The sequence below is a fragment of the Mus musculus genome, chromosome 16 (assembly GCF_000001635.26).
Source record: "Mus musculus strain C57BL/6J chromosome 16, GRCm38.p6 C57BL/6J".
Lineage (NCBI taxonomy): Eukaryota > Metazoa > Chordata > Mammalia > Rodentia > Muridae > Mus > Mus musculus.
The window spans coordinates 97,561,692-97,574,915 of NC_000082.6; the positions used below are offsets into that span (position 1 = coordinate 97,561,692).

The 13,224-nt window shown below is 47.5% G+C and overlaps 1 protein-coding gene across 3 annotated transcripts in view; it reads right to left on the bottom strand.

Moving 5' to 3' along the window:
• Positions 1-2,990: 2,990 nt before the first annotated feature.
• Positions 2,991-13,224, bottom strand: part of Tmprss2 (transmembrane protease, serine 2) — a 94,860-nt gene continuing 84,626 nt past the window's right edge. For all 3 annotated transcript variants that reach the window (XM_006523064.3, NM_015775.2, XM_006523065.2), the window contains exons 8-14: positions 10,314-10,357; positions 8,684-8,852; positions 7,203-7,378; positions 6,717-6,812; positions 5,905-6,047; positions 5,332-5,484; positions 2,991-4,460 (exon numbers count right to left, since the gene is read on the bottom strand). In XM_006523064.3, coding sequence (XP_006523127.1) covers positions 4,449-4,460; positions 5,332-5,484; positions 5,905-6,047; positions 6,717-6,812; positions 7,203-7,378; positions 8,684-8,852; positions 10,314-10,357 — 793 coding nt within the window. In that variant the 3' untranslated portion in view covers positions 2,991-4,448. The remainder of the gene's footprint in view (positions 4,461-5,331; positions 5,485-5,904; positions 6,048-6,716; positions 6,813-7,202; positions 7,379-8,683; positions 8,853-10,313; positions 10,358-13,224) is intronic.

Genomic DNA, 13,224 nt, shown 5'->3' on the forward strand with positions numbered 1-13,224 from the left:
GGCTTACAAGGATGCTAGGAAGACAGTGGCCACTATCCATTTGCAGTTCCACAGCCTGGGCCACCAATAGGCCTCTCCAGGACTGACTGACTACTTGTCATTCCTAATGTCACTGGAGCTCCCAGAGGCTGACTACAAACTGGAGCTTGAAGTACCCAAACCTTTTGTCACAGGAGATTCTGGGAGAATATGGTGGGCAGGGAGTTTAAACATCTCTGACTCAAGTGTATGTCCTGTCAGCCTGTTGCCTTAGGAGTTTCCACATCCAGTCCTAGCTCCATCTTATAGAGACATTAGATTCTGATAGACCAGAAACAGTCAGAGGCATCCAAGTATCAGATGTACCTTGCCTGGCTGTATTGGTTCCCTGGATATATGGGGGGGGGGGGGGGGCAGGTGAGAGTCTGTGGTATAAAGGGGATAGTTTATGTAGCCTGCTGGGTGTGGTTCTCCCAAAGAGCCAGGAGGATGATCCTTTGAGGCTATAAAGAACAAGTGTCCAGACTCTATCTCTGTGGTGATCAGAACCCAGAGTGAGGGCTCTGGGACCTCTCTATGAGATTCTAGCCCTAGGAGAAGCTAGGTTCAGGCCAAAGCTCATCAATGACTCCAGGATGACAATCACATCCAAGCTATTGTCACCTGCTGTGTACCACCTGCCTGACATGGTGTTAGAATTTGTAGCTTATCTTTTAGACCCTCAACCCAGGAAGGAGAGTATTATAGAATAAGCCCTGGTGAATATTAGAGTGGGGACATTTGGTATAGTAAGGGGAGTAAGAGAAGGCCTAAAAGGCCTAGACCAATATTAACAGACTGCAGTAAACTGAACGCTGGGGCTGGCATGCTTCAGGGGCTCAACACATGTGTGATGGGGATTCTTATGAGCTTTGTTTCAAAGGTCTTGTGAACATGATGTTTTCAACGAGAAGAGTCTTCTGCTTTCTATATATCCTCTTCAAGTGGAGCATATACTTGCCACCAGCCAGCCAGCAGAGCCCCACAGCAAACCTGGTATCAAGGGAAGGAAGTTGATGTGAGTGTAACCCAATTACCAGGTGATAAAAGATCTGATGAGCCAGCACCCCAGCAGTGTTCCTCTCAGACTCACTATATCCAGGCCAGGCAGTGATGTGTCCCCTCTGTTCCCATAGTGGATGCTTCAGTGTTCCAGCTTGTTGGGCCTCAAATACCACGACTGCAGGCTGATGTATTTAGGATAAGCCAGAAGCCCCCTGAGGGGAGTTCTCAAGTCTTCTTTCCAAGTACAGAGCCATTGTCAAACACTGCACCCACCCAAGTAAGCCCAGGTTACATCATGCCGCATTGTCACCACTCTATACTGTGACTGGACAAAGTTGCACTGCAGGTGTGGCTCTGGAACCACAACCTTGGCCTGAGTGGAAAATAGCTTTGAAATCAGGGACCTAGATCGCAGGAGAATCTCAGAGACATGAGCTCAGGCAAAACTGTCATCCCCAAATTCAGCTAAGCAGTGATCATTTCAAGGCTGGGTTCAGCTCCTTACCCAGCTATGAGGAGCCGCCAAAGCTGATTCCTACTCTAATGAGAGGCTGGGTTAATTTACACTCAGAAAATTAATATTGTTGTTTAACTACACCAACATCAGTGTTTTCCTTGTCTTGTTACTTTAGGCTTAATCTTTCAAGTGAAGTCAGCACTGTATACAAATGAAATTTCTCAACATGGAAGGAGGAGACATCCCAGCTTGTTTGCCCATGGAAGCATTTTATACCAGCATCAGTCTTCACTGTCCTCAATGTGATTGTAGTAACCCCAAGGCAGGAATCTGCAGCTGTGAATGGGCATGACCCAGTGACAGCCAGTAGCTAACACTTTGCTTGCCTTTCCAGCACACATGCTGAGGCAAGTCCTTCCACCAGCAATTTACTGCCATAAGTTACCTTTTTTGCATGTTTGCATTTTCATTATAATTTTGCTGCTGCAAGCCCCAAACACAGTGCTGCATATCTGTAATGTATTCTCAGCCCCATATGGCAGAAGCAGCTAATGGGAACATGTTAGGGAAGGTTTGTTCAGGCTGAGATAGGAGTCTGACGAATGTGGGTTAATTGGTGAGGAATCTACAGGGTAAGTTAGATATGCTGCTTAGAGATAGAGATGTAGCCCAGTTAGTACAGTGCTTACCTAATACCCAGGAAGCTCTGGGTTCAATCCCCAGTACCACATAAGATCGAGTGTGGAAATACATGACTTTGATTCTAGCACTCTGGAGGTAGAAGGAGAAAGTCAAAGTTACCCTCCCTGTATCTATGTATCTCTTTTCTTTCAATCTATGTAGCATTTGAGGCTATCTTGGTGGTCTTATACATAAGGTCCTGCTGGAAGGTAAGGCAAGAAGGGAGAATGGTGTCACCGCAGAAATATATGTGTGTTAAGAACTACAAGCAGGGTGGCTTTTAGCTCTTATGTAGAAGACCACATCCATCCTTTTCCTATTCATAGTCCCAACTACAGGGAAGAGAAGTGTACACTGTATGAGGCAGCATCTCTGTCACCATGAACCATCTGGGACTTTGGAAAGAAGTCACAGGGTACAGATGCTGGACTTAGTCTATGTCAGGTTGCCTGATGATGTGGGAGCCTGGAAATGTGTCTCCATAGCTAAGGGCCTCCACATGGCAGCTATATAAAGAGGCTTTACTAGGTGCCCAATCTGCTCTTTTTCAGGGCCAAGGGGCTATGAGGGAGACCTAAGGAGGAGCTGAGATGGTGTGGTTCTTGGAGTTGGACTTTGGGAGGCTGTGTTGGGGAGCTGGTAGTAAGGCTTTTGCAGGAGTCACTGGAAAACTATGTCCAAGCACAGGGGTCAACCAGGGCCTGCCAGTTCTGGGGTAGTGCTCTGACAGCATCTGTCCCCAACCTAGCAGCAGCACTGACATCCTTTTGGAACTAGGAACTGTAGCCTGGCCTTGCCCCTGGGGCACAACTACAGAGCCGACAAGTAATTAAAAGAATTATATACTTTATTCATATATTTCACAGTGGAATCTCACAGCTCAGAACAGACACAAAGCAGGAAATAACCAACCAACAGCAAAGACAAGGAGAGCTAAGGAGGGGACAGGTTCTCACACTTCAAGGTGCTTGCACATTTAGTCTGTATGTAGGTACCTTACAGCATCTAAGAAGGTCCCAGAGGACGCATGAGGGAGTTTTCTTTACATGGAGTGGTAACCATTCCCTAGGTGGGAGACTTTCCCCAGCAAAGATGGAGTCCCAGTTATGACCCATTCACTGCCTTCTGAAGAACCAGGCAGAGAGAAGGAGGCAGAGCCTCACCGTGGGTAAGACATTCATACTTCATATTTGGTAATTCTGGCATGGCTTTCCTGGTATAAACCCAGGGCCAGAAGAAGACAGAAGACAATGATCTCCTCTCTTTCATCTTTATCTGAAGCTAGGAACTTCTAATCTCATTGCCAGTCTACAGAACAACCTAACCATCTGGAAGAGGTCTAGTGTCTGAGGCACAATCACACAGTCCAAATGCAGGTGAACTCCAGACATTCATCCACTCTAGTGTCCAGGTGCAGTGAGGTAGTAAGAGAAGAAACACAACCCAGAAGCAAGGTGACTGAAATCACAAGTCCCTGATTCTGATGGACCTGAGCCTCCATTTGATTAGCTGAGCTATACAGGCTCCATCAGGTACTAGGCCATGCCTGTAGCCAAAGCTAAGAGGTAAGTTTCAGGCTCTGAGAGGCTGAGAGAAACAGTAGTGGGGAGCCAAGAACCAGACTGAATAACACCATGTAGAGCTCACCCAAGGGACATGCCGGCATTAGCTTCTTGCTCTGAGAGATCTGCCTAGGCCCTTAGCTTGGGAAAGCCTCCATCACCCTTGGAAAGGGCCGTCATGTCAACATGCAGGAGAGCAAGCCCTTTACTCCCAGCCATGTTCACCCAGGCTGTTAATGAAATCATGACAGTATGACCAGCCCAACCTGCACAGCAGATTTAGGCCACAGGCAATGGGTAGCTCTCACTCTCAAGGTACCTGTTCCTGGGCCCAAGGCCCTGCCTGGCCTCCTTACTCTTTCTCAGGTCATCAGGTTACTCAGAGGTCATAGTCCTTAGTGATCCAAAAAAGGCCTGAGCATGAGCCCAAAAGAAGTTCCAACATGAGAGTGCCACCCTCCTCTGCCTTTGGCCCTATGTGCCCAAACCCAACAGAATCTGGTCATCCATTCTGGTGGGAGCTGCAGAAGTGGCCCAGGGGTGGGGCACTGAAGCCCTCACAGGACCAGGGAGCACAGTCAAACAAGTCACTGTTTAATAAAAGTGAAAGGCCCTTCGAATCATCTCAAAAGGTACATTGTGCACAGGAAGTTAAAATTCAGGCCCTTGGTTTTCTTGCAGAAGGTTGTTGAAGACAAAGGAAGTCTGGGACAAAGCCACGTGGATTAGCTGTTCGCCTGTGCAAATAGGAAGAAGAGATAAGGTTATTCTCCTATGACAGACAAAGCTCAGTGCCCTCAATTCTGCCCCCTCCCTGTAGTCTCCTCTTTGTGCCCATCAGCATAGTCTGACTTGTCCATTCCCAACTCTTCCAGGAGGACTTTCCCTCAAAAGATGTGACACCGTGGACCCAGGTGTCATTGCATTGACACAATCAGGCTTCACAGCAATACCTCAGTCCCATTCTTTCTTTATCGGACAGATACTAGGAGAGATGCTCTTTCCCTAAGAAACCCTCCATCTTTTTGATCCCTGGAATGGAAGGAGCTGGAGATCTAACAGATTGTAGTGATAAGCCAGGAGGGTAGGCTCACAGGAACTCCTGGGCTTCTTCCTTGCTGTGCAACCTCTCCTGGACCCAAGTTGGGGAATTGAGATCTCTAGTCACCTCTCTCCCTCTGAACATGAACATAATGCCCCTCAAGAGACTCCTCTGAGGAAGAGTACCATTCTGACTATTCTATCACCCAAGTATGTGAGTGGGTGAAGGTTGGGTAGGTGCCTGGCTTTGCTGACCCTGCACTAAAATGGGGGGCCAAGGGGATTCTATGAGTCCAGCTCTGCCATCAGCGCTAGCAGGAAGGCCAGTAAGGTTGACACTGCCTCTCTCTAGATATACAGGCACCATAGGCCTAGAGTGGGCATATAGAGGGATTGAGAAATCATAGGGATAGGGAACAGAGGGGTGAAAGGATCTGGAACAGAGGGGTGAAAGGATCCAGGAGAAGCTTGGGTCATGAAAGTGTCTGCTTTCTGCCAAGGTGCAATCCTCCCAGATCCACGACTTGAGCTCAAGAACATGGACAGCCCAGGAATAGAGGAAATTACCCTCATTTGCTGGTAGATCCAATCTGTAAATACCGTCACGTTCCCGTATACTCCAGGTCTGAGTGCCTTGGCACAGCCCGAGCCCCAGCTCGTGTCCCCAATCAGCCACCAGATCCCATTCTTCAAAGTAACCAGCGGCCCTCCACTGTCTCCCTGGGGAACACAGCAAGTTACTGAGAAGAAAAAGGCACACTAAACGGTATATGCAGAGAGGACACTGGATATGAGAGAGGGTATGGATATGTCTCCCCTGAAGGTGGTAATGGTCACAGAGACATAATCCAAAAGGTTATATTGGTGCATGGCAGTTACAGTTAGCAAATGCATGGCAGAACACACTTCAACCACACCAACACTTGTGCCAAGCTAAAGCTTCTCTGGAGACCATAGCATGCCCAACCCTGGTTTCTGCCAGAGGTATAAATGTTGCCAGTGGCCACATCCCTCCCCACAGCTGTTCCCAGCTGGTTCCATGTCCCTGAGAGGTATCTCTGATCCCAGAAGAGCCCCCATGTCTCCCAGGGGCTCAGTGGGAACTGCATATTCAAAGGTTAAATAAAAACTCACAATTACCTGGCAAGAGTCGACAGACCCCTGGAGGAAGCCGGCACAGATCATGGCTGGTGTGATTAGGTTGTTGTATATGTATTTACTATTACATTTGGAGGGCTCGATCAAGGGTACCATGGCAGCATTCAACACGTCCGAGGTCTTCCCTAACAACAGAGGCATCAGCCAGCAGCTCTTGTGGACATCTTCCTCAAGAGGCCCATATTCCATGCAGATGATCGAATACCACTCTCCCCTCCTCCCTCCCTGTAATGGTTAACATTGATTGACAGGCTCTAGAATCAACTAGGAGACAAACCTCTGAGCATGTCTATGAGGGGATGTCTAGAGTGGGTGGATCAAGGAGGGAAAATGCTCTAAATTTAGCTGGGTCCAAGACTGAATAAAAAGGAGAAAGTGAGATGAGTATCAGAATTCATCTCTCTCTTCCTGAGTCCTGAATATATAGATGTGACCTGACATCATGTGCTCCTGATACCATGCCTTTCCCAAATGATGGATGGCACCTTCAAACTGTGGACAATAAATCCTTCTTCCCTTCAGCTAAGGAACTCCCTTGAGTTACTTTTGTCAAGAATTTTGTCACAGGAATGAGGAAGTAACTAGTATACTCCCTCAGTCCATCAAAATGTCAAGCTCTCTTCCTATGTGCTAGGTAGGGTTAATTTGATGATGTAATCGAATGGGGAAAGCAAGATACATAGCTCATGTAAATTGTCCAAAGCCAGAAACCACTGAATAACTGAACTGGGATTCAAATGAAGGGGTCCCACTGTGGAAATCAGTGTCCCATCCTGTGTGACCCAAAGCCTCACCTTTCTCATAGGTGGCCCCCCACCCCGAAATCCAGCATTCCTGGTCTAGGTCTAGCATCATGCCTGGGTTCGGCAGACACACTGGCTTCACTAGATCTGTTTAAAGAAGAGCAAAAGGTGAGTTAACAGTTGTCTTGGGAGTGATGGCTCAGTAGTTAAGAACACAAGGACCCATGTTTGATTCCCAACACTCACATGGTGGCCCACAACTGTCTCAAGAAATTTGACACCTTTTTCTGGCCTCTGTGGGAACCAGGCACGCAAATGGTGCACAGATCATAATTATAGGCAAAACACCCATGCACATAAAATAAGTTAAAAAAATTTTAACCATTTTTAAAACCAGCAATCTTTACAAATTATCAACCAGATGGCCTCAGCGGGAGAGGATGTTGTCCCCCAGGGACACTAGTGATGTCTGAAGCCAGTTCTGATCCACACAACCAGGGGGCGCTACTGCCCTCTAGTGGGCTGAGTCTCACGTACCATTAAAAGCCAAAGGTGTCTGCAGCTTCATGAGAGCAATGTCGTTATTCTTGGTCTTAGAGTCGTAATTTGGATGGGAAATTACTTTTTCTACCTGGTGTCTACTTCCATAGAACATGAGAGACTGTCTCAGAATTCCCGCAAATGCCGTCCAGTACCTCGGGCTGCTGAGGGGTCTGAGAGACAGAAGGGCAGACATGGAAACTCAGGACTACAGATATGAGGTGTTCACTTCAGTCTTTAAAACACATATGCTGAGTCCTGGAGTAAGATGACAGAGTCACAGAGTGAGGCTGGGGCAAGGAACTTCTCACTTCCCTCCCACCTCCCCATAGCTGAATGGCTCCCCAAGGATTCTGTTCCTTCACCCATCTTCTGCACCAGCCTACAAATAGAGCGACACCTTTCTGTGATACTTGAGATCACATCCTGACGAGCCTGGGTCTCACTAATCTTTATATGCTGGAGCATTTACTGACACAGGGGGTGCTTAATAAATGTGTACTGATGGACATACTTGGAGTCTTATCACTATCACGTTTTTCTTTCATCTGGGGATTTTCTTTGAAACTTCTAGCTTCAACCACTGGAGGAACCTCAGAATCTGGGATGCATGAGGAATGAAGGTACACTCCCAGGAAAGATAGCTTCCCTAACTTCCCAGCAGTGCCAGGGAGGAAGAAGAGAAGGGCACTCCTGTGTGGTAGTAACAGGCTAAGAGACATTGAGTCATCTGTCCAAGGGCACATAGCCAGAGAATGGCTGGGCCAGAAGTTGAGTCAGACTGAGGCTCACTTAAGGCAGAAAGTGCCCAAAATCTAATAAAGATATGATTTTGTTCTAAGTGGGTTGTACCTGTACACTCAGGAGCCTGGGGCATAATTATTCTTTTGAGGCCAGCCTGAACTAGATAATAAAACCCTTGGAAATGAAGAGAGGAGAGGGAAGAGGTGGAAAGAAAAGATGGAGGGAGGATGGAAGATGGAACAGTGTCTTTGGCAAGAGCTGACACTATGCAATATGGCGTAGTCACCTTTCCTGCCCACCTGTGAGGGCAATGCCAAGACAGAGGGTATCTACACAGGCTCCCAGAGAACCTACTAGGATAGTGTGAGGTTGTCAAAGTAGGCTTCGCCCTGAGATTAGCATCCAGGAAAAATGAGACTGATAGAGCAGGAGCTCTCAGAACTCATAGATGAAACATATCTAGTCACAGTGATGCTGATAATCATCCCTATCCCAGGCTGGGATGCAGCAGCAGGCAGGAGATACCATGGGGACATTTGTGTAATGAGTGGATGAAGCTGTGCACCTGTAGCACACATGTCCCCCACACAGCAGCACTGTCACCCCAGCAGGACATGGGAGCTGCCACACAGCTTGGTGTGGATCACATGGTGGCAGAGCCACACTCCAAACCCAAAAGTCTGGGCCACATGACTCCACTCTACTACCCTAGACTTCACAGAATGGAGGCATACTCTTCCACACAGTGGGCGGCCGTCACAATCCACTCGGGGGTGATGATGGAGCCTCCGCAGACGTGGACGCCTTGGACGTGCAGGCTGACCTGCCAGGGCCAGTCTCCTGGTGAGGCATTCAATCCACCCACAATCCTGCTCTGGCGTTTCACTGAGCGAACCCCGCATTCTGAGGGTGACAAGCATAAGTCAGGTGTCAGTCAACAGAACAGAAGACACCAGGGCCAGCACAAAGCCAATCATGTGTGCTCCAGCCAGCTGCTTTTCTCTGGCCTCACCAGGCAGTGGGGCCATTGCTGCCTCTGTTTTCCTATTATTAGGAATTTGAATAAGCAAGTGGCAAGTAGATGGTCACCTAGGTCCCCAAGGGGCCACTCCTTCCCTGGCTGGAACACAAGCTAATTCTTATTGCTATCTGATTCCATCAGATCTCTGACAGGATTAAGAAAGCCCTGGGTAACAGGCTCCTCATGGAGACTGACACACTCAGCACCCCAACCCCCAGTGAGGGAGGAGGCAAGTGAGGGTTTCAGCAGGAGTTATAAAGGGGAGCCAAGAGGTGAGTGTGTGTGAGGTGACTCAGTAGGTAAGTGAGGGGCAATTGGGGTAGATGAAAGCTGACCCTCCTCCACCCCCCCCACCCCCCACCCCCCAGGAAATAAAACATAGAGGTTCTTTGCTGAGCAGGGATGAGATCTACTTCAGGGTGAACAGTTCCTGCCAGCCTGAAGATGGAGCTCTTGAAACTTCACACCTGTGGGTCAAGTTTTCAGTTGAGAGAAGCCAAGGTAATATAAGAAGTAGATGGAGATATCCTGGGGTGCTGGAAGGCCCCCAGGCTAGTGGCTGGTGTTGGGGTAATAGATGAGCAGGCCTGATGTGTCTCAGCACAGTATGGGGCAGGACTTCTGGAAGGCATCCTTTAAGTGCCAGCTACACCTCTGTGAGTGACTGTGAGAACCCATGAAGCACATGTAGACAAAGGGGCTAACAACAGTGCTCTCCTAGCTGTGCAATAAGGGGGCCTTAAGGAGATTCAGAGCTCCTTTGCTAAAGTGTAGGCTTCAAGTCCCGGGCCTAGGCTGGACATCTATATTTATCTAGTGTGGGGTCCATGAGTAATTCACGCATACACACAAGCACACACACACACACACAGAGAGAGAGAGAGGGGGGGGGGTCTCCAGTTATCCCCTAAGCAAGCTCCCGAGGGAAGGTAGAATGCATGCAGGCATGCTTGATGTCAGCTCTCCTCCGGAAGCTATGTCCAGCGGAAGACTGAATGATACTGCTCTGGCTTTGGCCTTGGCCAGGTCACTGATTCTGAGGCTTCAGGCTCACCTACAACTCACATTCTTCTGCTTCATGGAGAAGGATCCACTAAGGCCCCCTATTCATTATGGCACCTAAAAGCAAGGCCTATCAGTATCCAGCCACCACCCACACTACAGTGCAGCAAAATGTCAAATCAGAGATCCTAGTGTAAGCAAGAGGCCTCAAGGCACATCCTTGCTGGTTCCTGGAGACCTTCTCTCACCATATCCCAAGCCCCAGGGACATTTTCCCAAAAACGACAGACTGGATCCTACTCAGAAGCATAGAAAAGCACCATTAAGAAGTACTCACTCACCTATACAGCGCAAAGAAACCACCATGCGGGATGAACATGAGTCACTGGAAAGAAAAAAGGACTCTGGTTACCAAGGCAGGGAGAGACACCGGTGTCTTCTCCTGGTGTTGCCTCCTTCCCACTACTAATGACCCTAATGATATGACTAGACCTGCATGAAGACAGTGGCAAAGACTGGATTCAGTCAGCGTACCAGACTCAGAGTCTAGCTATGCAACCTTGGGTGTGATGCTTACCCTCTCTCAGCCTCTTCTCAACAGGTAGAATAAGATAACAACCCAAGTTGATCACTGATCTGCACCATGTCAAAATTTTAAAACTTTGGAGCTCCTACACAATACCACAAATGACCTAACCACATGTGAAGTGTCACAGTCAGGTTAGAATGTAATGACCTTCAGTTTATGCATATGAGGTATACACAAGAGCTAGAGAGCTGGCTCGGTGAGTAAGGGTACTGGCTTCCAAATCTGAAAGTCTGAGTTTAATCCCTGAAATCCACATAGAAAGGACTGATTCCTCTGACCTCTGCCTGTGTGCCATGACAGCACCCCCACCAAATACACGGACTAAATAAATTTTAATAAATAGGAGAATACATGAAATAAATGAATTCTGTCCTTAGATTTGATTCCTAGCCCAAGGTTATCTCATACATAAGTATTTTAAAAATCTAAAATCTGCAGGGGCACAGGTGAGCTGGCCCCAAGGGTGCAAGCATAGGAAAGCTGACCCCACAACATGTCGGCTGTCCTGTGGGTAGGTGAAGGAGAGAAACCCTTCCTCTCCACCTTGCCCCTTGCCATCTGCAGGCAGGAGAGCTGGCCCTGAGGTCATAAGAGTGGGAGAGCTGGCCCTGCCCCTCACTAGCATTCTAGAGAGAGGGCCCTGCATCCTGCCTGGGCAGAACAATAGAACTGGCCCTACTGGTGTGGGCATGGGTGAGCTGGCCCCAAGGGCATGGCAGCAGGAGAGCTGGCTCTGCCCTTACCTAGCTGCAGAACTGGGTGAGCTGGGGCAGTGCTGGGGAACCTACCCTGGTGGTGTAGGTGCAGGAGAAATGGCTGACTGACCAACTCAGCTACTATACAAATCCAGATCTAGGGCTTTAAGTTGGCCCACCCCAACATCTACCCCATCAATGAGCTGCTGGAGTCCATGAAGGAACCAGTCCTATAGAACCAAAGCTGCAGGATCTCCTAGACAACAACAGTATACCTGAAAAGAGTCCAGGTGAGGATCCAGAACGGACAGTATGTAGCAGAAGCCAGATGACTTGAAAATGAACATTTGCAAGTAAAGATGTGTGGACATACTATGGGACACATGACGACACACTACAACTTCCTCAATGATATCTTTTTTTCTTTGGTAGGGGGAGGTTTCAAGGGAGAAGGGTGGGTATAAAGGAATGCAGAGATGAGTGGAATTAGGGTGCATGATGTGAAATTCACAAAGAATTAATAAAAAGTTAAATTGAAAATTCTGAACTCCGAAATTCTTTCTGCCCCCAACATTTCAGACAAGAGAATTCAAACCTTGGTACCCACTAGGAAACCAAGGATTTTGGCTTGGTGGCGAGGGCAACTCAGGTTTTACTTCTGTCCATGTATAACTTAAAATTATTCTCTAGTTTGGGTGTCATGACAAATTTCAGTGTTAGAGTGTCTGAGGCAGGAGGATCACCAGTTCAGAGCTAGCCTGGGTTATACAGCAAGACCCTGTTACAAACAAATGAGCAGCCATCCATTAGTGTCATCAGGAAGTTGTCTGGAAACTTCTGATTTCCCTGGAGGGCTTTACATGTAAACCACAGATCACAACATAACCAACACCTTGGCAGGGATAGAAAAAAAATAAAGTCACTCAGTTGGGTGTCAAACTTCCCACGTTGTGCATGAGAAGGAAGAATCATTGAGTTCTGTCCTATAGACACTGTCCCTGGTGCACTTAAGAGGCCAGAGCATGCTCTGATGGCATCAACTGCCAGCTGTGATTCTGTGGATAACGGTTGATTTCCCACACATCAGTGTTCCACCAGGCCACTTGGACAGATAGAGGCTCACATTCACGAGCCCACTTCACTGTCACCTATACACACACTGAATAGGGACCTTTCCAAATCCCCAAATAAGGAGCTCCACTCACCTGACCTGGCTATCTTGTGCTTTCACCCAGGTACCAGGTAGGAAGCCTCAAAAAGGGAACAATGGAAAGAGGGTATTTCTGCATCATATGACTTCACAAAAGCCTTGGCTTTGAACACATACCATGGACACTGTACTGAGCACACAGTCAGGCCATATGCACCAATGATTCCCTCTGCAAATGCCTCACTGGAGGGTCTAGACTTCTTTGTATAGCAAGCTGTAGAATGTTACTGTAATGCCTCATTTTTGTGTATAAACTATTCAGGTTCAATTGTAGAATACAGGGACTCCTGTGTATGTAAGTAAATTCACATCTTTCTAATTTATATTGTGCTACACAAACAAATGCATCTATCTCATTTATTTTTGTATGCAAGTTTGATTTAATCTTTAAACCATATATTCATATACATACACACACATATATATACATATATGAATACATACATACATACATACATACATACATACATACATATAAAATTGTATGGAGATAAATTGCTTTATGATTTATTACCAGTAAACATTTTATTTGTATACCTATCTTATAATCCCACATACCTGAGAGGTCACATAATATATTCTTGGGTGAAAAAGGGTCACAACTTTAAGAAACTCAATACTGGACAATAGCTTTCCTGTCAGCCACCTCTGGAGTTGTGAAGGCCCTCACCTAGGCTGGCAACCTGAGCCTCCCCCTTTCTGCTGTGCTCCCTTCTGCACCAGAAGCCTGCACCTCCTATTTCCTCCCTTCTACACCT